Source organism: Sphaeramia orbicularis, chromosome 12, assembly GCF_902148855.1.
Source record: "Sphaeramia orbicularis chromosome 12, fSphaOr1.1, whole genome shotgun sequence".
NCBI lineage: Eukaryota > Metazoa > Chordata > Actinopteri > Kurtiformes > Apogonidae > Sphaeramia > Sphaeramia orbicularis.
The window spans coordinates 21,666,579-21,692,054 of record NC_043968.1 but is presented as its reverse complement, the minus strand read 5'-3'; the positions used below and the strand labels follow the sequence as shown (position 1 = coordinate 21,692,054).

At 37.5% G+C, this 25,476-nt stretch overlaps 1 protein-coding gene across 1 annotated transcript; it reads left to right on the top strand.

The window, feature by feature from the left end:
* Nucleotides 1-872: 872 nt before the first annotated feature.
* Nucleotides 873-25,112, top strand: ptpa (protein phosphatase 2 phosphatase activator). Its single transcript, XM_030150413.1, has 10 exons — nucleotides 873-1,004; nucleotides 2,530-2,639; nucleotides 3,030-3,116; nucleotides 4,309-4,434; nucleotides 4,533-4,650; nucleotides 7,557-7,656; nucleotides 9,120-9,244; nucleotides 9,502-9,602; nucleotides 17,814-17,921; nucleotides 23,962-25,112. Exons 1-10 carry the CDS (start codon nucleotides 980-982, stop codon nucleotides 24,034-24,036), a joined length of 975 nt encoding a protein of 324 aa, XP_030006273.1. The 5' UTR covers nucleotides 873-979; the 3' UTR covers nucleotides 24,037-25,112.
* Nucleotides 25,113-25,476: the final 364 nt, after the last annotated feature.

The window sequence follows — 25,476 nt, the reverse complement described above, 5'->3', positions numbered from 1 at the left end:
TTAAATCAGAATTCTGGCTTGAATCTCAGAATTTTTTTCTCAGATGAGCAAAAAGTGAGTGAATGTTATGTTTTGGAACTTGTGTACATGTACACTGATATCTGTATCCCTTCCTTTTGCGCATCTATTATTGAAATGGCTTCCGCTGGAACCCTTTGGATATGTAAAAAGTCACCTAAATCCATCATTATGTCAGCCTGCTGTACTCCTCCTGCATGCCAGAAAGCAAAAATAACACTCTCCCTGAATGTCAGAAAAAAGAATTCAGAATTCTGAGGAAAAAGTCAGAATTCTGACTTTAATCTCAGAATGCTGACATTTTTCCTCAAAATTCTGACTTTGACTTTAATCTCAGAATTCTGACTTCTTTCCACAGAATTCTGGCTTTTTTTAATCTCAGAATTCTGACTTTTTTGTCAGAATAGTAATGATAATTTTAAAAAATATATATTGGTTGGACCTTAATTTTTATTTTTTTTCCAGTGGCCCTAATCCTCTTCTGTATATTTCAACCATATGACCAAATCCATATGATTGTAGTTCATGTCCTTGCAGCCTGGATGCTACATTTATAGCAGTCAAAACTATAAATAGTACGTATTGTGTTGCAGTAACATTAAATACATACAAACTTACATACAGATTGTTTGTTTTGCTGCCTCTGAATTTCATGTGTCCATTTTAATACAATTGACACAAAAGCTATGGATGGTTTCTGGTTTGGGATCTTTTGTCACTTATTTCATTATCACATATATTATTTCATTTGTAGGTTTAGCAGATACATAATAGAATGTGAAGGCCCCAGAATGAGAAACAAGGTAGTGATAGTAGAATTTTCCTATTCAACAATTGAAACCTCCCATAGGCAGAACCTGGCATAATTCAGATGTAATTCCTGTACTGGCCTGTTGGTGGCAATGTTATTAAAGCCTGCCTCAAAGCCACTGGCACCAACGAAGAAGACTGTCAGCCCACCATGGCGGAAACAGAACATCAGTCAGGTAAAGTAGCACATCTGAATGTTTTGGTTCATCATTGGCAAGTTTTCCAGGGTTTTTGCCGTAACGTCTTAAAAGCTAACAGCTATAGAAAAGACCCTACACTGACACAAGAGGTATTTGACAAAGTCCCGTAGTTAATATCTGCTGAATAAACGCATCAGAAATGTCGCCGCTGTCCATGTACATTCACAAGTTGCCATTTGGGCTCGATACACATTTGTAAATCCCATCTGGTGTTCTAAGTGTTGTTTAGTTAGCACTGTATGTGAAATTGCATTAATGTATTTCCGAACTGTTCGTTTTTCTACCTGACAGATGGTCATATTGCGCAAAATTAATTTGTTTGGAACGCTGTGCAGTTGTGCATTATTCCTTTGAGACAAGAACCTCATGAGGACTAAGTGTGTTGAAAAGTACTCATCAAGTTACAGATCAGACATGAATGTTTCTACTGCAGGGATACCGCAACAATATAAGGTTTCAGTTGTGGGGGGGGATAGGTAATCTGTCTACCTCAGGCTTATATTTAGGAGCCTTTTAACTTTAGTATAAGGATATTGGAGCCTAGACAGGAATAAGAGTAAGAAGAATAAAACTATAGACAGGTAGACAAAACCAATGGATTAGATTTATATTTAGCTACAATACACTGATCAGCCATAACATTCTGACCACTGACAGCAGATGTGGAAATAATATTGATTATTTAATTATTCATTCACCGGGTGAGCATTTAATCCTTGAAGCTGATGTGTTGGAAGCAGAAAAATAAACAACATAAGTGACTTTGCCAAGGTCCGTATTATAATGGTGATGACTGGGTCAGAGCGTATCCACATTTGGAGGTCTTGTTGGGTGTTCCTGGTTAGTACCGACTAAGGAAGGACAGCTCATTGATCATCTGTGGGAGGTGTTGGACAACTAAATCTGATCCATGGAGGCCCATCTCTCTACCACCAGGACTTCAGGGGTCTGCTGCCAACGTCTTGGTCCAGATACCACAACACACATTCAGAGGTCTGGTGGAGTCTAGGCCTCGGGTCAGAGCTACTTTTGTGGAAAAAGGGGAACCTACAGCATATGTTAGACAGGTGGTAATAGTGTCCTGCTCCCATAGATGCCTGATTGGTTGAGATCTGGTTGTTCTTTAGATTCTTTTGGTACGTATTAACCACTTTACACTGGAAATAAACATCAAGATCTGGAGATGCTCTGATCCAGTGATTTGATCATCACAAATTCTCCCTTGTCAAAGTTGCTCACATTCTGTTTTGACCTATTTTGCTGTTTCTAACACATCAGCTTCAAGGATTAAATGTTCACTTGTTGCCCAATATATCCAACCCACTGACAGGTCCCACTGTAATGAAATAATCAAAATTAATAGCACTTTGTCCTGCAGTGGTCAGAATGATACGGCTGGTCAGTGTATATTGAAGTTTCTTGTGAAGAATAAAGATTCTACACAACTGCATGATATGTTATCAATTAACAGTTTCTAAAATCTTAATGTATGCTGTTCCAGGATCTACTCCTGAGGATGCCACACCTGAAGTAACAGCCAACTTCACCTTTATGGTGCCTAAGAAAGAGATCAGCATGGTGCCTGACATGGGCAAGTGGAAGCGGTCTCAAGTAGGTTTTTCAGCCTCCACCACCCTTAGGTTTTCAGTAGTTTTGTGTCGAAGGCATTCGGTGTTGCACTCAACTAAAGATGGAGGATTTATATGAGACAAATTATAAAAAAACAATCCTAGCAGCAGAGACTGTGATATACTGACTTGTCAAATCACACCTCTGTAAGGGTATATTAAATGAATAAATACAGGAATCTGTATTGTTCATTGTGTATCATGTAAGCCTATGTGTTTTATATACTTTTGACTGTATGGCTGCTACCTTGGCCAGGTCTCTCTATCAAAAGAGATTTCTAATCTCAATGGGACTTTGTGGTTAAATGAAGGTAAATAAATAAATAATAAAATCTGCTGCTTTTCAAGAATTATTTTTCTCTCTGTCTTAAAGGCGTATGCTGACTACATGGGCTTCATTCTGACATTGAATGAGGCTCTGAAGGGAAAGAAACTCACATGTGAATATAAAGTATCTGAGGTAAGTTGTATCATAGTACTCTGAGCTGTGTTTCTTCACACTAAACAAAATCTTTAGATTATAAACAATTATTTTTTTGGAAGCAATACTTACAGCTAGAGTGAAAACAAAGAAAATATCTGTATCTTAGAGGGGCTTCATCTGATTGGCCAAAAGCTGTGAAATGCAAATGCAAATGATTTTTTTCCCATTCATCACAGTTCAGGTAGTCTTATGCAGCATTTTTTAATATAGATCCATACTGAGATGATGACAAAATTTTTTTTTTTTTCATCATAACTGGTGAACAAGTTGATTGTCACTATAGCTGATCCCCTAGCTGAGGTGTTTTCAGATCTGTCTTTATGTTTATTCTATCACATGACTTTTTCAACATGAAACAGTGAGTTTTCTCCTCATGTTTTCCTATTAACCATAACATAGTGTCACTTGTAACAGAGATCAGTAGATGACTTAAAACACATTTGATCACTTAAGAGCAAAGAGACTAGGCAGTCATTCATATTTAAAACAGGCACCAAATCAGGGGTTTTTCAAGATTTATCAGACATCATGGCACAGGTAGTACTTTCATTTCTTTGCAAGATCACTGGTAAACCGTAGAAATAAACACGCATTACAGTGTAATCCACCAGGAAAATGTATTTGCATGCTTTTGATTCCAGCTCCAGTTTTATGTTGGTTACATTGCTTTATGACATTTCTGCATCCGTACCTCTAATGTGTTGCCAGATGGATCTGATTAAACAAATGAGAGGTCTGGTTTTTTTTGTGCAGTGAAAGGCTAGAAGTGCATGAAGCTGCATTTTGATGAGTGTGTTATCTCAAGCACCAGTGACAGTGTGACAATCTAAAGGACTACAGTTTGAGAATTCATTCAGTTCATCACCTATCAAACAGTAAACAGTGTCCCATGTTTGTGCAGTGGGCCGAAGTCCAGAGTTTGTACAGCATTTTGTCTTTAGTCACAATGATAACATGTTAAACAATAGGAAGTCTGTGTTCATGTTGCAATGATTCACTAGGAATGTGCACTTGAATTTGCATCAGTCTATGTTTTTGTAAGACAATAGCCAAATGCACATTGTGGCCATTATCTCTGTTGGTAATGATCAAAATGATTTATTATATCTGATAAGGAGCTTTAAGATCATAAACATAATTTGGTGCACTGTTCTCTCTTGTGTGACAGACAGTGGAGAAGTTACTAGATCTGTTGGGGACTCTGGACCGGTGGATTAATGAGACTCCTCCTGTTGACCAGCCCTCACGCTTTGGTAATAAGGCCTACAGAACGTGGTATGCCAAACTAGACCAGGTTAGCGCACACACAGTCATACACCAGTGTATATAACCATGAACCTCCCACACTAATGCAGAAAACTCACAGCTCACAGGTTGTGTTGGTGTGTGTAGGAAGCAGAAGCTTTGGTGGCAGCTGTGCTCCCTGCAGACAGACAGGCAGCAGCTCCAGAGATAGCTGTTTACCTGAAAGAGTCTGTTGGGAACTCAACCAGGATAGACTATGGAACAGGTAAACATGGCCTTGTGTGTCTCATTCTTCTGTCAACAGTGTTGTTCAAAAACTCAGGAACACAGAAGTATATTTATGTATTATTAATGTTAAAATCAGGAAACATTGTAAATTCAATTTTTTTTTTTTTTAGCTTTCAAGCTACATCTGAACCACATCTGTCTTGATTAGCTCCATTAATCAGTACTAAATGGACACCAGTGGCACCTTAAAGCTTAACTGAGACAAAGAGATAAGTTATTTCAACATCCTGAATAGTAAAGAAATAAGCCTGGACCTCAGGAAGAAGATAGTTTCCTTCTCAATGGGGACGACTGCACTGCAAGTGTTTCACAGTGTCTATAAGTTGAATTATTGCAATGTAGGAGGAAAAACATTCTACAAGGCTCAAACCAAGGAAAGTATGGCTTGACACAGATGTTTGGGACTGAAGTCACAGGGTTTCATTCGCGGATTTTCACTTTTCATTCATTCAATCAAGTAGGACCTGAGACTTGCATGAACATTACTGATAAAAGTTGACTTTGTTTTGGTAATCACCTGACTAAAGTTGAGTTCATTTTAAGGCGGATGACCAGACAGATGATCAAAGAGTTCATGTTTTATATTTGAAACATGACTGGCAGGGTGCCGCTGTTATGGAGAGGACTGCAAATAAAATCAAATTTGGATTCAAGGCTCATGTTCAGCATTTTGTCAATACGGTCTGCAATTCAAAGATTAGTGACCATCACGGCACCCATCTTTATACGTTCATAACAGACTGGAGATTCATGTGCATGTAGGAAAAGTTTGTAACTTTCTACCATAAGTTAGCTAAACTGTGATTATAAAATAAGTCTGTGCCCATGTTGTTCAGTGTTTGACCAACTCTTAGACATACACAAGAAGCCACAAATGGGCAGAAAAGGTGGTGATTTTAATCATGGGAGAGATCGCTTTGAATGACTAGTGATTAAATTTGGGGTTAAAAGGTTCAGACAGGTATGATAGCTATTACAGAGGTATTATTATCCCTGATCAAAATAAAAGACCAAGAAGGAATGAAAAATATAGACTTATTTAGATACATGCCAATATAAGTGTAGTACTAGGTTACGTGGAAGACGTATGGACTCATTTTACTGCTGTACATGTTTAATGTTGGGCTCATTTGATCTGTTGTACACTGTTGGTAGTTTAGTCTACAGACTTGTGTTGCACTCTCTAAGATCATTATGTGTTTGGTAAAAACCACAGATCTCTATAAAGTCAACTTTTTATGAGCTCAGAAAAACAGGCCAATTTTGAGTTTTGTGAATTAAAGAGGATTTTTCAGAGTGTATTCAGCTTAGCAAGAAGGAGAATTTTAAATGCAATCAATGAACCCCTCATCCTTCAGTTTATCACTAACATTCAAAGTCAGTACATTTGCAGATGCAAGGTTTGAAAGGGAAGGGGATAAAAACCTGTAATCTGATTAGTAAATATATACAAAAGCTGACAGACAAATGTAGTGGACTAAGCCTGCAATATTTGTCTCTGAGTTTATTTTAATGTGACCTGCCAATTGCTTGACTTGAACAATGACTTGACTTGTCTTGGTTGATTGTTGACTCTTGTCATCACAGTAACTTGAGGTTTAAAATGTAGAATTGCTTATCATTTGCATATGACATACTCTCACATCAGGTTTGACTTGATGCAAAATAAACAGAAAATGGGCAACACAAAGCAAATATTACTTGTGTCACACATTCTGTTAGAAATATAATGCACTCTCAATTATCATGTGATTTTTTTACATATACCTGTCATATAATATATTTTGGATGAATACATTTCCTAGTACTCTTCACAAAATTTGGATAGAAATATTAGGGTTTTTTTTGTTTTGCTTTGTTTTTTGTACTATTGCCTAAAAGAAATTCTAGATTCTTTGATAGATTTATTGACAACAAATATGCATTTTTACTCACAAGACATATTAAAGTAAAGAGAATATTCTTGCATAGTTTAACCTCCTAAGACCCAGCTAATGGGTTTTCTGTCCACATTTGTGGACAAGAGTTTCACAAATTTATACAAAAAAAAGAAAAGAAAACTGCCCACCACAAAGGACATTCCATACAAATTTTAAAAACTGCACTTGAAAAAATGTTGCATCATGATGTTTCCAATATAGGCACTTAATTAAAAAAGCTAGTACTTTGCTGACATTTCCTGGGTCTCAGGAGATTAAGATTTACAGCCCAAAAGCCTCTATTAATTATAACCAAATGACATTTAAAATCTGTTTTGTCATTGTGTCCATGTTTTATTTGTTTTGCTGATAGTGACATGTATTATTACTGTGGTTCAAACCTCATTACAGGTCTGTAAACCTGTATCCAGTTCACAGACATACACAAAACACATGCTCTAATTGTGAAATTTTAGTAGTATTTAGGCAAGGGCTTCAAATCTACTGGGTTTTCATTTTCTCCCTGCAGTGTATTTTTTTCTTTTTTAATCTGTGATTATCTTTATTAAATAAATACAAAATAAACTAAGCTAAAATATACCAAAGACTATAACATAGAGGAAGCGATTGGACACTGTCATCTGTTAAAATTCGTATTATATTTGATATATAATCCCAACTTTTCTGATTTCTTCTTATGAATGCAGTACCATAGCATTGGTTCCTTCTTTTTGAGGCAGTAGTGTGAACAATATAGTGTTTGGCCACCAGGAGGTGCAATAACACTGTGTATGTCCTTTCCTGAGTGTATGAAGTAAGCTTGAGTCAGTAGGTTGTAAGGCGATAATAAGAATGATAAAATGTGATCAGGCAAAGTGAAAGACTACACCTGTTGATGTTTTAACTTTGAATATCATCACTAAATATTGAGTGTCAATGAAGATATTTCTGTTTGTCTTCTCAGGTCATGAAGCTGCTTTTGCTGCGTTCCTTTGCTGTCTGTGTAAGGTCGGAGCTCTTCGGGTGGACGATCAGCTGGCAATCGTTTTTAAAGTTTTTAACAGGTGGGCTTCATTAGAGCTGAGTGCTGCTAAAATATTTTTGTCGTTAATACCTTGGCTTCAGTTACAGTACCAAAAAACGCCATTTCTGACACAGCTTTTCCACCTTTATAAAAAGGAAATTATAGTACACATAAGAGTACAGATCTTTAGTTTAGTTGATTTTTCAGCACCGGGATTACTTCATTATTCAGTCGTATCTCAGTAATTTGGTCAATGCCGTTGACGTATTGAAGTTCAATTCCCACCCCTTGGTGCCCACATGGTTACATAGGTCTGTGCTGATGTTCTCATCTGTCTGTGGGTCTATTCTAGAGCAGTTTAGTAAAAACTCTGAGTTTGTTGACCACGTCATGAGAGAGATACATACCCTGAAACTGATTTGAAGTAATGTAAATGTAAATATTGAGTCTGTCATTTATACTGAAGGATGACAATGTGGGTTCACCACTCATAGAGGCAATGCAGTGAACTTTTATATTGTGGGTGAAGCTTTCAAACTCTGATCTTTGAATAGTAATCTCCTTCACTTCTTTCTCATGTGTCAAGTCATAACAAATGTTTGCTACACATGATTTGCCATTTTGCTCAATTTTAATTTCTATTATACTTAACAGCAGATTACTGAGCTCCATAGTGTCAGACTGTATGCAGTTATCGTTGTTGGTCAAAGGGTCAAAATATCCTTGTATTTTTGGTTACTGTCACTGACATTTTGATTTTGCCAGGTTATAAATGTGTTAGAAATATAATACAACAAAATAAAGCTACTAGCCATTGGGATGAAATTAATGACTTGTACAAAAAATATTAGTGGTATAATATACATAATCATATATGTTTTTCTTTATTTAAATTCAGGCTCAGTTCTGTGTTTTTCTTAACCCCCCCCCCCCACACACACACACACACACACAACACACACACACAACACACACAACACACACACACACTGGAACTGATAGTATCTCAGAGCTGGTCAACCCATAGTTCAGTTTTAACTTCAGAGTTTGTTAAAACTGATTTGTGGTGCAGTTCTGTGTACTGGGGGCTTTGAATAGACTGTCCACATGTTTTCTAGTATCTGTACTATTAAACATGTGTGACACATGGTATAGTATTAACAGAAGAGTGAGTAATGGTGAAAGGTCTACTGTTGCAAAGCAACACAAAAATAAGATAAAACTTATAAAACCGATAAACTGGCTGTGTAGTTGAACTCTTGTACATGCCCATGTTGCACCTCTTTATTCTCTTTGCTCAGTACTAGCTCACCAAATGCAGTGCTGACCAACAGAAATCAGGACTATTTAGGGAATTTTTTTAATATGAAAATAATGTTGGAGCTTTGCATTCCTTTTCATGCATTTAATTTACTTCATTTGTCATCCTCTTATTCTGGTCTTGGTTTGCTGGGAAAAAATGCCCTCTTTCATGTGAATGTATGCTTCTTTTTTTCGTTTCAGGTATCTCCACGTGATGCGAAAGCTTCAGAGGACATACAGAATGGAGCCAGCTGGCAGCCAAGGTGTGTGGGGACTGGACGACTTCCAGTTTCTGCCATTTATATGGGGGAGCTCCCAGTTCATAGGTAAGAATTGAACCAAAGCAGTTTAAAAAATAAAACATGGCATGAACATGACAGAGATGGGTGTTTCTGTGGGGCTGCCGAGGCACCAGAACAGTGAAAAGAAGTGGGTGTGATTGTTTCGGAAATCAGAAAATCTTTCTTCATTTTAACTTGAAGTTCATCTTCTCCATATGCCTCCAGTGATGATGTTAATGGAAAGGTCAGTGGGGACACCTGGTGGTGAGTGTATAAACTTACACCTTGTTTTAACTCCTCAGATCATCCAACATTGGAACCTCGGCACTTTATCGATGAGAGGGTGGTGAATGAGCATCACCAGGACTACATGTTCTTAGAGTGCATTAAGTTCATAAACGAGGTGGGTCAACATACACACTGTTTAAAAACCACAACAGGAGTCTGTACCTCTGAGTATGGTTACACAGAATTGTATTAAATGGATTTAAAAAATACTTTCAAGGACTATTTGGATCTGTATAATTTATTTACCAATTTCACTTTTAAAATATCCCAGCTGACTACACACGGATGAAAATGTCACATGAATAAGTAGAAACATTGAAGCTGTTTTTTTTTGTTTTTTTTTAAAGTAAACTGACTTCATATTGTTCAACTCTATTTTAGTGAAACTAAGTTGTTGACATAATTTTTGAGACATAAATGCATGGCTCAGAATTCAAAAGTGTTTTGAGGGAGCAAATGAGAAAGCATTTACAGTATGTTTGATGAAAATAGCCACACAAGTGAAAAGTTGAGTTTACATACAGTGTCAGAGTGTTGTGTTTTTACTCTTGGCCCTCGCCACAGGGTATTGTCATCAGTTCGTCGCATGTCTGTATTTTCAAAAGCTTTGGTGTGGACCAGTGGTTCTCAACCAGGGGGCACAAACATCTTGTGGGGGTGGGGGCGTGAGCACATGGGGGGGTGGGCGTCCGGCACATAGTCGTTGTCGTTGCCCCCCCCCCCCCCATCACAAATTTTTGTTTTCAGGGGGCAGCAGGTACTCAATGATAAGGTTAGGGGAGCTCACTTTCACTTTCACTTTCACTTTCTCACAGCTTTATCTACAGAGCTGTATAACCCACCACACTCTCCACATACAGGTTTGTTGTGTTACTAGTAGAAGTACGTCCCCCCCGTCCCACAAATTTTTTCGAGCATGGGGGGGCACGTGAAGGAAAAATAAAATAAAATAGGAAAATAATAGGAAATAATAGGAAATTAATGTTTATAAAACTATAAGGACAAAAATATTAGGACACATTGTGGCTACAGCTCCTTAGATGTCCTGTTCATGCAGATTTGAGATATAAACGTCAATTATTTCCTTAAAGTTTAATCAGAGATTTTTCTTGCTAAGTGAGATGTGAAGAATGTAGATTGTTAGTTATGGTAGAAAAATCAGTGTTAAGATAAATTAGGTAAAAACTATCTCTGAGGCATGTTGGAAGCAAAGATAACAAATTAAACAAAATTAACCAAGAAAAGAAACTACTGAATTCATTGTGTCTCAATACTTTTGTCCATATAGCGTACTTGTACATTGCAATATGTCTATTAAAAGCACACTATTTAAAGTTTTTTTTGTTTTTTTTTTACCCAAATGGACTTATTTCCATATAATGAACTTACTGTCAAAGTGTGAGACTAAACACAAACTGGTTTAATAAAGTGCTAAGTAGTTTTTAATATAGATTTAGGAAATGTAAACCTTTCATATGTAGAACACTACAGAGCTAAACCTACTGTATGTTTAAATATATACTGCTTGTAAGAAATGTATTCAATATTTATATCAAATACGATGTGTAGTTATGAAGACATTGTGCTCATATTTACTGATCTAGCTAAAAAAAAAAAAAACGGGGCACAGCTGAATGAGGTTTTGTCCAGGAAAAGGAAGACAGAGGGAAGGCAGATGGGAGCTTTCTGTTGGGAGAGTGCCAGAGCAGGAACTGTTCGCTTTGTTTTTGGAGGAAAAGGAGGGGAGGGAAGTAGAGGAGGGCGTTGGTTTAGCATCTACATCCCTTTCCTCCTTCGTAGTCAGACACACCACCTCCTTCCCTCTTTACTCCTCCTCCTGGTCATGAAAGGATGCTGATGTTGTGTCAAATAAGGCCTTGTCTTCACTTGCTTTGTGTTCTTTCCGTGTCCTATTATTTTGTGCGTGTGCTCCAATTGAAATTTCTATTATTTTATCTGTAATCTGTTTTAGAGGTACTATATTTCAGTGTTTCAACATGGTGGAAAAACTCCTTTAATTAGGCTGTTGAGCAGGATTCATGGTCAATACAAGATAATAGGATCCCAGTAGATACAAGTTTTAATATTTAGCATCATAGTCACATTACTAGATGCCTTTAGCCCAGTGGTTCTCAAACTTTTTACAGTGGAGTACCCCTGAAATATACTTTTTCAGCCAAGTACCCCTAACTCTTGCTGTAGCATTTTTGATTGGAAAAAAAAAAAAGGCAAAATTTGTTCCTGTGCCAAAGGTGTCTGTTTATATTTTCAAAACTTTGTAAACGAACAACATATATTTAACTGTAATATTAAAAAAAAAAAAGTACATTTTATGTGCAAAATATAAACTGAAAAGTGCCCTTTTTCATTGATAAGAAAAATACATAAATTGGTCATTAATCAATAAATGAACCTTTCATCAAAAAATAATACTTAGCTACTCAAACAAACTAATTTTGAACAATATAAAATAGAAATGTTCTTAAAATGTTACCAAAGCTTAAACAAGATGATTGACCAAAAAAAAAACTATTATATAATATATTTATTGTTTGACATTTCAGCATTAATTTTCATTATTTATTTTGTATTCGGTACATGATGACTTATTTAATGTATTTTTCCAAATAAATTTCAAGTACCCCCTGGGCTTCTTCCAAGTACCCCTGGGAGTATGTGTACCCCACTTTGGGAACCCCTGCTTTAGAGGATATGATCAGGCAGCGTTGGCTTTAAGGATGTCTGTCACTTGTTACTAGTCACTTGTTTGACTATACATGTTTGCAGTGTGATAGCTGTATGTTGTTTCTTGATACAAAGTGTTTTCATCTGTATTATGTGAATTGTAGAGGTACTTTATTTAGGATAGAAAGTCATTGGAAACACAGGTGGAACCAATTTCCCAGATATAAAACAATATAAAGAGGTGGCTGTGAGTTAAAGATGAGTAGGAGCAGGACTGGAATCAGCATTTACCATAATGTGTCTATTGGTTGAATAGTAAATACTACCAAAAATGCCTCAATGCAACAACTTTTTCACCTCTCCGGAGCAGTTTTTGCAGTATATATTTTCCATATGTTTGGTGGAGGTGTTTTAATGTATGACATTTTAGCAGCCCTTGTGTTTGGTGGCAAAATCCAAATGGTGCACCATGTGTCCTAAAGCCCCGATCAGCCTGAGAAATAAAACTACTTTCTACTCTAAAAGTTAAACTTAAATTAAGTATTTAAATACAGTTAGTGTAAATAATGGTTAGGGACGTCATCGTGTATCGTAGTCATGTATCCAAGCTTGATTTTATAGAGAGCATTGCAACAAGTTCTAAGTCTGTTAATGACTGCATCTGGGCAATGCGCTGTGTTTCTGTTGTGAAGTCATGGCAGTTGAAAAGGACTTCAGACCATCTCCTGGTGTCTTTACTGGAGAAACAACACAGATTGTAGATGATGAGCCCCGTGAAAAATAAGAATGAGACAACTGGTTGTAATAACATTGAGTTTATGCAGTTGTGACCAATGTTTTTCTTGATAGTAACCTAAATCTTCTGTTTATAGGCTATGTAGCAGGCAGTTTCATCACATTCCTATGTCCTTGGTGTTCGTTATTTTTTCATGTAATTTTCAGATACATTTACAGATCAATCCAACCTGATATATTTGCTTACATTTTTACATTTTAGTTCATTTTCATCATGTTCTTAAAGGGGTCATATTTTGCTAAACCCACTTTTATTATCTTTGGTACATTTATTTGTGTATTTGGACCCTAATAGTTCAAAAAGTTTGAATTTGAACCCTCCAAGTGCTGCAAAGCTATCTTTATATTCCTTTTTGGCAAAAATCGAGTGGATTTCTACAACCTGTTTTAATTCCTGTGTAATTTGTTGAGTCTATAACTAGTTGCGTCATGACATTTGCACATACAAGGTCAAGACTTCCGATGAGCATTTCTCAGAGTACAGAGAAATGGAACAGAGCAGCACGGCCAACAACCTGAAGGGGGTGGGGTGTGAAGTGGCTCATTTGCATTTAAAGGGCCAGTGCTCAAAACAACCTTTTTAGAGTCATTACTCAGAAATAGGGTTGAAGATGGACCTGTGGAGTTGAATTAATGAAGAATTCAGACCCAAACATAGCATTTACAGTTTATGTAGACCACAGGGAAATGTATTAAAATGCATAATTCCATTTTAAAAAGTAAAATATGACCCCTTTAACTTTTAGCCTTATTGCTGCAGTGTTATTGAAATCACTTTCTTTCACATACTTTCTACTTCAACCTTTATTTTTGTAAATAAGCTTAAAAAAAGCAGCATCTTGTGACACTTTCTATGGTTTCAGCTGATGCTACTTCAGAAATGTATCACGATATATCACCACTTTGCCCCTGTGTAACTCAAGGTAACTATAGCAACAGTAGTCAGTCAGTCGGTCAGTATTTTACCCCAAAACTTTTTCAGTTTAAAAAAATTAAAAATAGTGTTGTGCTTCTCATTTCAGACCTCTAAAAATGTTGAACTCCATACATACACCCAAGCATTCTCATCTTCCTCACACACATGGGGATACTTCTAACTCCAGATCTTTTTTTTTAATTCACACACAGCGCTTGTGTGTGCGCATCGTCCTAAACATGAGTCACTTCCTTCCCCACATGCTGCTGTGAATCACTCCGTCCTCCAGGGAATATGGGCTGTCTCCACCCCCCTTTCCTCCCTCTTCCATGCCCTTCCCCCATGTGTTCTCATGCGAGGCCCTGGAAAGTGTCTGGAGCTGTGTGTGTGTGTGTGAGGGTGTGTGTGTGTGTGTGTGTGTGTGTTATTGGGGCTGGAAAAAGAAAGGAGGGGGTTGTTAGATTGATGCCCCAGGGTCTGGGTTTGGGTTCCTCAGCCTCCTGGGAGAAAATGGTGGGAAAACAGTCTATAGTCTCCATTCATACATTCATAAATTCATACATTTGTTTTTATCACAACTGTGTTACCTGCTTTCTAAATCTGATGATGTGGTTGTTCTTTTAGTGTTTGCCAAACTCACAGTCGGCTTCCTGTTTTATTATCATTATTTATGGGTTACTAAAACAACTACCAGATTTTTATTAATCATTTTCTTGTTAAGAGGCAGATTATATTTCTTTAAGTGTTGCAACTGTGTAGAACAGCAATTAACAATTCTAAGAGCTTCATAATAAACTAGCGCATTGACCCGTGGGGAACCACAGGTTCTAGAACCTCTGATACAGTTCATTTCTTTACTTTCTTGGTAAATTCCACTGGCATTTTCAGTTGAATAACCTCTCATCTGGCATGTCTGTTTCTGCACATGAATCTGACACCATGGCAATGTGACCTTATTGTTTATCTGTTGCAAGATAACCCACTTCAATAATGATTCTATGATTCTGGGCATAGCAACGTGATTGGCCACTGGGAGACCACTGTATTCCAAAATTACAAGTATCTCCCAAAATATTGGTCCTATCAACTTGCCGTTTTCTGTAGTCTTTTCCTTGACCAAAAATACATAAGTATGACAAACTGCAGCAGTCAGCTCCTTCCGAATTTTATGTGATGCCCGAGACACACTTCCCTTTTATAATATCGAATATTCATTCATTACTTGCCTGTATACTACTCCACTAATGTAAACCCACAGACTCTAAAGGTGTTAATAGATTAGAACAACATGTCTATTCTTTCAATACTACATACTACCACAGTGTTTCTCAACGGGGGCGTTAGGACAACATCGAGGGGGCGTTTAGAACTTGAAGGGTGAGAGGGGGTGCTTGAGCACAAATGGTCACTGTGGTTAGTCACTGTTATTCATCATAATGTACAAGTATCTATATCAGAACAAACTTTTTTCATTTGAACATGAAATAAAATAAAAGTATGTATATTGGGCATGATTAGAAATACCAGCACTGCTGTCAATGGCCATCGCAAATATTTTGGGGGGATGGAAAGGGGTGGAGGCCCATGATGACGTGACATTGAGAATCACTATACTAACAGAACAACTCAATAAGTGATAACGTATCGTGGCTAATGTTAATGATAATGTTAATGTACCTAACAATGTAGAACCCCAGCTAAGTAAAGGCCTTTAAGTGCCATTTATGGAAAGTCATTTCAATGTCAATGGGGGAAAAATTTAATAAAAGTACCGCAACTCCCATATGAGCTCTTAAAAAGCAGTTACTATTTCACATAATTTTTAAGTCAGTTTTACTCACTGTTTTTTTTCACATTTTCAGCTCCTTGTTTCAACTATCAGTTTAAAACCTAAAGATATTTGACTGACCTCCATTTATAAAAAAAAAAAAAAAAAAAAAGATAAACCTACAGAATATATATGTCTCCTTGATGGTAAAGCTTCAGCCTGCATTTGCAGATGTAAACAGCGAACTGTGTCCACAGACAGTGATTTCTGGAAATGTACATGAGTCATGTCTGGTTTTAATACAGTGCCACCTGAGGGCCCAAAGCACAGGTATCTACTATTGATTTTTGATCTTGTCCCTCGTGCACTAAGATTTCTCCAGATTCTCACAGTCTTTTAATTATATTATGTACTGAAAATGATGGGATATTCAAAGGCTTCACAATTTTACATTTCAATTGTTCCACAATTTGTAGACACAGTTTTTGCACAGATTGATGAACCTCTTCATCTTCACTGGGGTTCGGGGCTGTACACATTCATCTGTTTTATAAGTCTTATCTCGATGTGAGTTACCTTCATAATCCAGATTACTCATTCATTTTCCAAGATGCTTGATCCTTGAGAGGGTCACGGGGGTGTTAGAACCTATCTCATCTACCTACCAGCAGTCAAAGGGGTACACCTTGGACATGCTTATCACAGGACTTCCATATTACTTAAACAAATGTAACAAGTACTGAAAGCTGAAGAACTTTTTACACTGAGGCCTGTTCTGTACAGAACTGACATTGCCAAGCAGAATTGCATACTTTATATCATCACACCTCGAATAGTCTCAACTATACCCGACACACTCTGATGCACATTTACTTTTGAATCCATGTCAGACTTTATATCTTACACCATTTCTCCCATGTAATCCCCATTATGTAGAAAATGTGCTCCTCCTTCAATTGTTCAATCCCAAAAGGATCCCCATCCACCATTTGAAAACAGCCTTGGTTACCAACAGCTGAAGACGGAGCTGCATTTTTCACATTCCCATGTCTGGTGGCTGCTCTGAAACTCTCTGGGGTTCAGTGTAAGGCTCTGGATCCTGAAGCAGTGTTGCCCTTAAACAGTGTTTGGTGTCTTCATTGATGAACAGGCGGCAGGGGATGTTTTTTTTTATACCCTAACCACAGATTCTGGCAATACTGAAGCAGGGTACACACATAAAGATAATTGGGCTGTTTTTGTCCCGATTTTTCCCCTTCCCAACCAAGGATGGCAAACACCAGATTATCTTATTTCTTATAAATTTATCCTATAAGATTATCCTGTGGTCTGAGGTGTGTTAAGAGTGAATTTGTCCTGATAATTAGCTCCAAAACGGGTCGGGGCCAACAATCGTAAATATTAAACTTGTTCAATATTTGCAATCAAAAATCTTCATGTGTGGGGAAAGGCAGCGACTCCCAAGTCATGACTCTGTGAATTGTGATGTGGAACAGAATGTAGCCAATCAAGAAGTGAGCTGACTGACGAACAATGAAGCAGGCATAAATAAAAACAAGCATGGCCAACCTGAAACATAAAGTTCAGTGGACCTCACAAATGGAGGACCAGCTCATGGAACTGTGGGAAGCCCGAGAATGCCTATTCAATGTCTCTGCCAAGTCGTACCACAACCAAAACGACATGTTGCATGTTGTGTTTTCTGGTTGTTGCTGTGTTTCTTCTTCTTCATTTTTGTTAGATCACGTTTGATCACACAAGATTTCTGGCTTGGAGGACGAGATTCTAGATTGTTGGTGGGACAGAATCATTGTGTGTGTGGTGTGCTGTGTTGAGATTATTGGAGCACACCACACACAGTACGATGAAAACTGTTCAATGCCTGATTTTTTTATCTTCATGTGTGGGGTCTGTAACAGATGAAAAAATCTCTTTAGATTTAGAAAATCCTTATGTGTGTACCCAGCTTAATATGTGAAGGTTTAATTTTCATCCCTCTGACCAGTGAGTAATCTAGATTCCCCTAATCACCATCCTTCTAGTGGAGACTTGTACCTTTGTCATTAACTCTAGTCGTATAGCTTTAGTTGGATAATACAGCAGGTGTGTGTCACACTCATTCTTGTCTCATCTGTGTCATCTTGTGTTTCTCCGTTCAATAGATGAAGACGGGTCCGTTTGCTGAACACTCCAACCAGCTGTGGAACATCAGTGCAGTTCCTACTTGGTCCAAAGTCAATCAGGGCCTGATTAGAATGTACAAGGCTGAGGTACGTCTGCTGTATTCTCTGTCTTTATTATTAATAAATACCAGCTTTTATATTATAAACCAAGATTTATAACATCAGTTTAAATATTACTGCTGATGGTTAACCAACTGTATGATTAGGTTTTGTCAAAGCTTTAACTCTAAGCCGCTAACCAGACCGCACATTACCAGCATTTAATCTGGAGGAAATCTGAACTCCTCACATACTCACACATTCTTAAGGGTTGTTACTGTGAAGATGAAAATACAAATGCATCTTGAGCAGCTACAGTCGCTCTATTTTACCTCAAACCCAATGCAGGAAACCAGAGAAACACAAGCAATACAAGACAAATCAAAGTTACACAATAAATACTACTACTGCAACAATTATTTGATTGTTTTTCAACTATTAAATTCTTCAGCAAATATTTCAATAAGTGATCGATAGATTAGTGTAATTTTTTTTAATGAAAATTTTCATTTTCTTAAAGGGACTATATTTTGCATTTCTACTTTCAAATATTAAAATGATCATTACAGGGTTAAGAATGAAGAGTCCTGAAGTTATAGTAAAGCTGTCAGTGAATTAGATTATAGGAACATGAAGTGAATATATTCATACCCACAGTCCAGTGGATTTATGCGACACTAGAGGGAGTAGTGAGTCACTCTGCTTGTCTTCAATGGTGAGGTAAATTAACTCCACAGGACCTTTGACCAAAGTATCAGAAAGTAACAAGATGGGATGAGAACCAATAAGACACAACTTTTAGATACAAAGAACATGACAAAGTGTTAAAAATCTAGAAGCACTGTTGTTTTCACCACTGGACACAGCTCTAAATACAAAGAATGGAGTTTGATGCTGAAATGGCAGCGTTTCTTCTACACAAGTGAATTTGAAGGGGTAAGGGTATTATATGATATTATCTTTGCCAAGTTCACCGTTTGTTGGTCCATGGTTCAGACTAAACTGTGAGAGTTCTGACTTTGGTTGGACGATTCTAAGATCTTTGGTACAGCTACTGACAGCACAAACCGTACAAAAAATGGAGGTGATTTGTTTTTTACTGCGGCTGTCTAACACTAGAGTTACGTTAACAGAGCTATAATGTAAACGATCAGCTAATGTAGTAACCTATGTGGAAAATATAAGACACAAAATGACTGGATATGAGTTTTAGTAAAAAAAAAATAAAATAAAAGGGATCTGATACTATAATACAGCTGTGTGTAAACAATGAGCTTCAGCCACAGTCTGTGGAACAATATCATTGATTTGTTGGTGATTTTGGTAACTGTAAGTGTGTTGGGATACACAACTTCCCCCTACTGTTGAGATGTTAGTATATCAATACATCATGGAACCGCTTTGAATGTGAATATTTTCTGTTTTTTTTCTATTATCTCTTCTATCAAAGCAAAATGAACATCTTTGGGTTGTGAAATTTGAGGTCATCATTATATATACATACATTAGTCCATTAATGTCCATGTAAACACATACGTCTTTAGCTGCCTCTGAAAGAATCCACCTCCAAGGTGCAGACAGCATTTCACAGGTCCGGTGCCCCAGCCTTAAAAACCTGATCAATGCAGGTCGTACCATGGGTGCAAAGGGTCAGAAACCATATATATTTATGATGAATGAAAAAAAAATGGAACTGGATAATCTTAAACACAGTTTTTCCACATCAGCTTTTTAACGTCATGGATCTAACATGGATAATCTTCTCATGGCACAGTTTGTCCCTGCTGTGGAAATGTGAATCTCAATATGCTGGAGAAACTTTTACCACTAGGAAAGTTCCTGTGAATGAGTTGTTAAAGGGAATTTAAAGTGTCTTAAACTTTTGCTTATAGTGAACCTAATGCCCTATCTATCTTAGTATTTGTAACAAAGTATCTTATTCCATTAAATAAACGGTACACACAAAGAATGCTTTCTTGAGGTTTATGCTGTATATTCTACCTCCATAGTTTCTGAACCACTGAGTACTAGTATGTCTGAAGAAGAGTCTACTTTACACCTGGGTTTATGTTCCAACTACACGTCCCAGGTTCATCTGGTCAAAGAGCGCAACTGTCTGTGTTTGTTAAAATGTGTTCAGAAGATGAGACCTTGACAGTCTGAGTTTAAGACAAACCAAGTGGAGCTTGGTTTCCACACTGAGCTGTGCTGAAGTGTTAGTGTTGAAGACAGGGTGTGTGTGTGAAAAAAAATCTGACCTAATTTATTAATTTCATTTAAAAATAAAATGCGCATGTTTATATTAAGTAGAACAAAGTTTTTTTACCTGACTAAAAAAGACTAATCTTAATATTGTAAGACTTGATTAACCTATTTGTGAAGCTGCAGCAAGAAGTTTTGTTTTTTTTTCTCCTTTTTCTCTCAGCGCGAGCCTTTGGACAGACTGTACTTGAGCTTTATTTCACTTTCAGTTTTAATTACAATGGGTTATGGATATGTGTAATGGTTCCTTTCATCCCTCAACATTGCTCTCACAGATACCTGCCCTGTCTGACAGGTTTGTAAACCACATATAAAAAAGAATAAGTTAAGAGTTTGGCATAGCCTAGAAACCAGCTTTTTCCAGCCGAAGTCAGCTGTATGAAGTGGATTTTTCTCAGTCATTCACACTGATTTACAAAAGGGGTTTACATGAAATTTAAGAAATCAGGTTACTGCAGAAAGCCAACTGTAACCGAGCTTCTTAAGAGCAAAACATCTTGACTGACTGGTTTCCGAGGCAGGAAAGGGTTAAGGGAGGAATGGAGAGAATGGAATTGTGTGTGTGTGTGTGTGTGTGTGTGTGTGTGTGTGTGTGTGTGTGTGTGTGTGTGTGTGTGTGGGCGGGCGGTTGGGGGTGGGGTTGGGGGGATGTCTAAGTCCGTTCTCCCCGCCTGCATGCCCACATCCTGTGTTTTCCAGAGCAGCCTGTGAGTCTTCCCAAAGAGCTGAGGGGCCAAGCTGTCTGCCTCTCCCTCCCCCCTCTCCCTCCTCTGCCGTTCCCTTCATTAAATCCTCCCCTCCCTCTGTCCCGACCTTCCTCCAAGCCTGGAGCAACCATCAGCAGACTCGCATTCCTCTCTCCCTTTTCCTGGCCCCACACAGGGTTCAGGCAGAGAGCTCTTCGAGACCAAGAAGGAGAAGAATCCACCATTTTCTATCCGTTAGTGGAGCCGATTCTGGGGCTTCGTTGCCTGTTTTTAAAAGTTAACCTGACTGATATACATGCAGGAAGATAATAGCAGAGGGCTGTCACTGTTAGCTTGGCTCGAATAAACACAACTGGATGTTTTGTCCATTAAACAGACATGGTTTGTGTAGCTTTTTCTATAAAGTTTCCTAATGAAACTGTAAAAGCAAAGGGAGTTTATTAAAAACAGAAGAAACAAGAAAAAAATTGGAAATATTTTGAGGAATGAAAAAATAAAGTGAAAAATGACCGGTTTACAGACTGATATGTAATTTTTTACACTATTAACTTACTGTGAAGTGTATGTGTTTGTTCCAGGTAGTTATTGAGTTCAGTGCAGTGTGAAGAAAATCTACGTGCACAGACTTGAACCTGACTTGAGATGTCTGCTGTTTTTGTTGTTGTCATACACAAGCCAGTTTGGTAGATAATTTACATACTGGAGGAAAGTAAATAGAAACTGGTCTGCCTCACAGGTAGTAAACCCAAAGTAAGGTTGGCATAGTTCTACATTTTACTTATACTTAAGCTTAAATTTACTGAAAAAAAAACCATTCATTCATCTGTAGTTTGGTTTCCTTACACTATCTTTGTCCATTAGTTCGAACTGAGGATCAAGATCTTTAAACATGGTTCATATGTGAATAAAATATTTAGTCATTTCTTAAAACGGCTGCCCATAGTGTTTTTTAGCAAACTTTACTCAAAGAAAGGGAACTTATTTATTTATCTGGGACTGTTGTCAGCTGTGGATCAGCAGCAGCGTATGTAGGACTGAGTTGAAATAAACTACAGTGTGTTGTAAAGTAAAGAGAGAACGTGTCATTTCAACAGCGTGTCTAATTTGTGTTGTGCCACAGTGAACTAAGCGTAAACTCTCCTCACTTTTGTGTAACAAAACCATCAATGAAACTATTTTAAACCACAAATTAAAATATTAATATGTTTTGGACGAGTCATTTCAGACATATTCATGAACACAGACAATATTCCATGGTTTTTTAAAAAAAAGATCTTAATAAAAGTTGCTCTTAACTTCTGTTGTACTTTGAAGTCATCACTCAAGTTACTATCAGTGATCCAAGTTGTCATTTTGCATTTTTGTGGCTGGTCCACACAGCAATATGTTGGCCTTCACGCCTACTTCCACATAGAAAGTCAAAGCTTTTTAGTCTTACTGATGCTCTGATTCTAACTTTTTTTTTAATCTACTCATGCAGAAATTGCTTGACATTGTTGCTGCTAAAGGTGGTTCTACAAGTTACTGAACCATGGTTCTTGGTGTTTCACACCCTTATTCTCAGCTTTAGCTTCATTTTTGTGACATAAATACTGACACGGTGCAAACTATTGGTTATTGTTTCACTGTTGAGGTTGGATTTAGATTATTTCAGAACCTGTAAGGATGGGATCATTTTTTAATATGGTGTCCTGATAACTAAAGTCATAGAATTAAAAGAGGGTTTATTTTCTTTTTCACATGACTTTACCCATCATCAGGATGGGCCCACTGTCTGCTTTATGATTCCATCACATTCCTTAATTATGCACCACTAATTATTTATTGACCAAAATTACTTTTTGTTCTCCTGAACAGCTCCTGTAGCTGCTGAAGATGCATTAAAATATGCATATCCAGAAATTCTGGGTTAAGTCATCGATAATTACAAATTTCCCAAAAGAGATACACAGGAAATATATTATTATTATTATTATCATTATTAGTTACATTTTGACTTTCACATCAGTAGTTTTCAGTAAAATGGAGCTGTATACAATATATCAGTCTATAAAAACATGGAATAGAATGTAGGTTTGGACCTTTTATGAACACAATAATATTAAGAAATATACCAGAAAGAATACCACCTTCAAAGACAGCTGTATGCGGTGGTCAACAGTAATGTAAAATGTCTGTAATTTATACAGAAAAAGGGCTTCAGCATATAAGAACCAGGTGTGGCCATTCAAGATCCAGAGCACAGAAGATTAAACAAAATGTGGATTGTGTTAGGGGGCATTTCATCATTTCTGATGTTGTTTTCAGCTAGTTGACGATGTTACGTCTACATTTTTTATTGTATTAGCAGCGTTTTATTTTTTAATACACCCACATGGTAAAACAAACTATTAGCGACATCTTCCATTAGTGATTCAAACCAACTTTATTTGATTAAATAAGTCAGGTTCTCTGCGGTGGGTTTTTCCACCCCAGTTCTGCCCAGATGATCATGACTGATAGGGTCAACGCACAGACAGTCTGAGCACCAGAGTTCAATTCCAATGTGGTCCCCGGTACAGCCTCCCAACCCCCACTGCAGCCCCCACCCACCCACTCAGCCCTGCTCCCCAAAACTAGATCCATGTCTGAACACACAAAGGCCGTTCTCTGGGCTGATCCGCAGCCATTTTGACCACGTTGAGAATCAAAGTGTTAACGGTAAAGCGTATACTCAAAGTGGCTCCTTATTTAACAGATCGTGCACATGTTAAAATGTACTAATCCATACTTTTATATTAACATTACTATTCAGGAGAAAGATGTGGCTCACTGTGACAAACCCACTAAGAATTCTCACCCATCACCCTCCTCTAAGAATGTAGATTATTGGACTCTTTCATATCATTGCTTTGGTTTTGTGGCCTCCAAGTTTACTGTTTCATTCAGTCTCAGAGCTCTTGTTTAACTGGGCAGGCAGTTATTTTAGGACAACACAAGGTCAGATAAACCCCCTGTACACTGTCTGTCTGCTATTAGAAGACACAAACACCGTTGGACTATATGACAGCAACCTTTTTTGAAGTGTGCTGACGTATTTTCTCATGTCACTCCCTCCTTTCCCCTCATTTTTTTTTCAGTGTCTGGAGAAATTCCCTGTGATCCAACACTTCAAGTTTGGTAGTCTGCTGTCCATCCAGCCTGCGAAGCCTTGACGCACATGGAGGAAAGCTACGCACATGACAGACCAAAATCCCAAAAGTTTGACCCAACAGTTTTCCCTTTCTCTGGATCCTCACATGCAAATCCAAGAGTAGCAAAATCCAACCATGTAGTTCAACACGCGCTAATGCTTTCCCACATGTTCACACGTGTGTGAGTGGAAGCCTGTCGGTCATCCACAGCTAAATGCAGAGCATGTTGTGGATGACCTTCATGATTTTGGAGCATTTATATATTTTTGTCTTTTTATTTAGACAATGGATAGAGTTTGGATAAGACTCTGTTTTGAGAGGTGGCATAGTTTTTTTGTGCTCACATAAGACTTGTGTTTACTGAGTGAGTTCAGGTCCTCTGAGCAGTAGGCTCTTTGAGGCTGATGCATAAGACTGTTTTCTCCACATTCAGCATTGCTTATGCTCTTCAGTTTTTCTTTTGGTTTTGCTTTTAAAGCTAAACACTTTAATTTTTGGTGCAAATATTACAGTATTTTAATCGCCTTCCTCCTCCCAATATGTAAGACAACTTTGTAAGATGACTTCATAAACAAACGCTCAAAGAGTAAAAGTAGAGATTTGATTTTTTTTTTTTAGGTCTTACATAACAGTTAATCCAAAATGGATTGTACAGAAACACATTCAGTTTAATTTCACATCAAATCAGTTTAAGTTGAATTTCTGCATGAAGTAGTTTTGCTTTTCCTGTACATTCAGTTTCCATAGCCCAGGTCCATGTCTCCTTTGGAGTCCCAGCTCACCCCACTTCAGAGCTACATTTTATTTATTTCTTTTTTTATTGGTTCAGTTATGAAAACATTGTATTTAAAAGCGATAATGAAATAAAGTCTGTGGTTGTGCTGAGCAGCCTTTTCCTCACAACACTGAACTCAAGCTGAACACTGAAGTTTCTCTACATGAAATTTGGTTCCATTTAGTTTTAATTATTTCGTGGGGTCCAACCCTGCATGTTTTGGAGATCACAATGCTTCTAAGAAAAGTTGAGCTTTGTTTTTGTTCCTACACCAACCTGCCAAACCTAATTTAATAAACTTATCAACTTTCCCATCTTTGAACTGGTGACACCATTACAATGCACTTTCCATTCTTTTTGTTCCATGAAATGTACATTTAAAGTTCAGGATGTTGATATTTGCATGTGCTTAAGTGTAGTTTGTGTTGGAGTCTGTTTTGTGCTCCGTGCTTTGCTAATATTGCATTACTCTATTTGTAAGCTAACGATAATGTTGCAGGGTTGTTGCTGCAGAAAGAAGCACAAGAGAGACGCTAACAGCTTCACATAGAAGTCAGTATACGTGTTGGACAGAGGCAGCTGAGATGGTTGTTAGCTTACAAATGGAGTCAACAAATGGCTCTCAGCACCAAACTGACTCCAACACAAAGGTCATGTAAGCACACAAGCACATGCAAATCAAACCC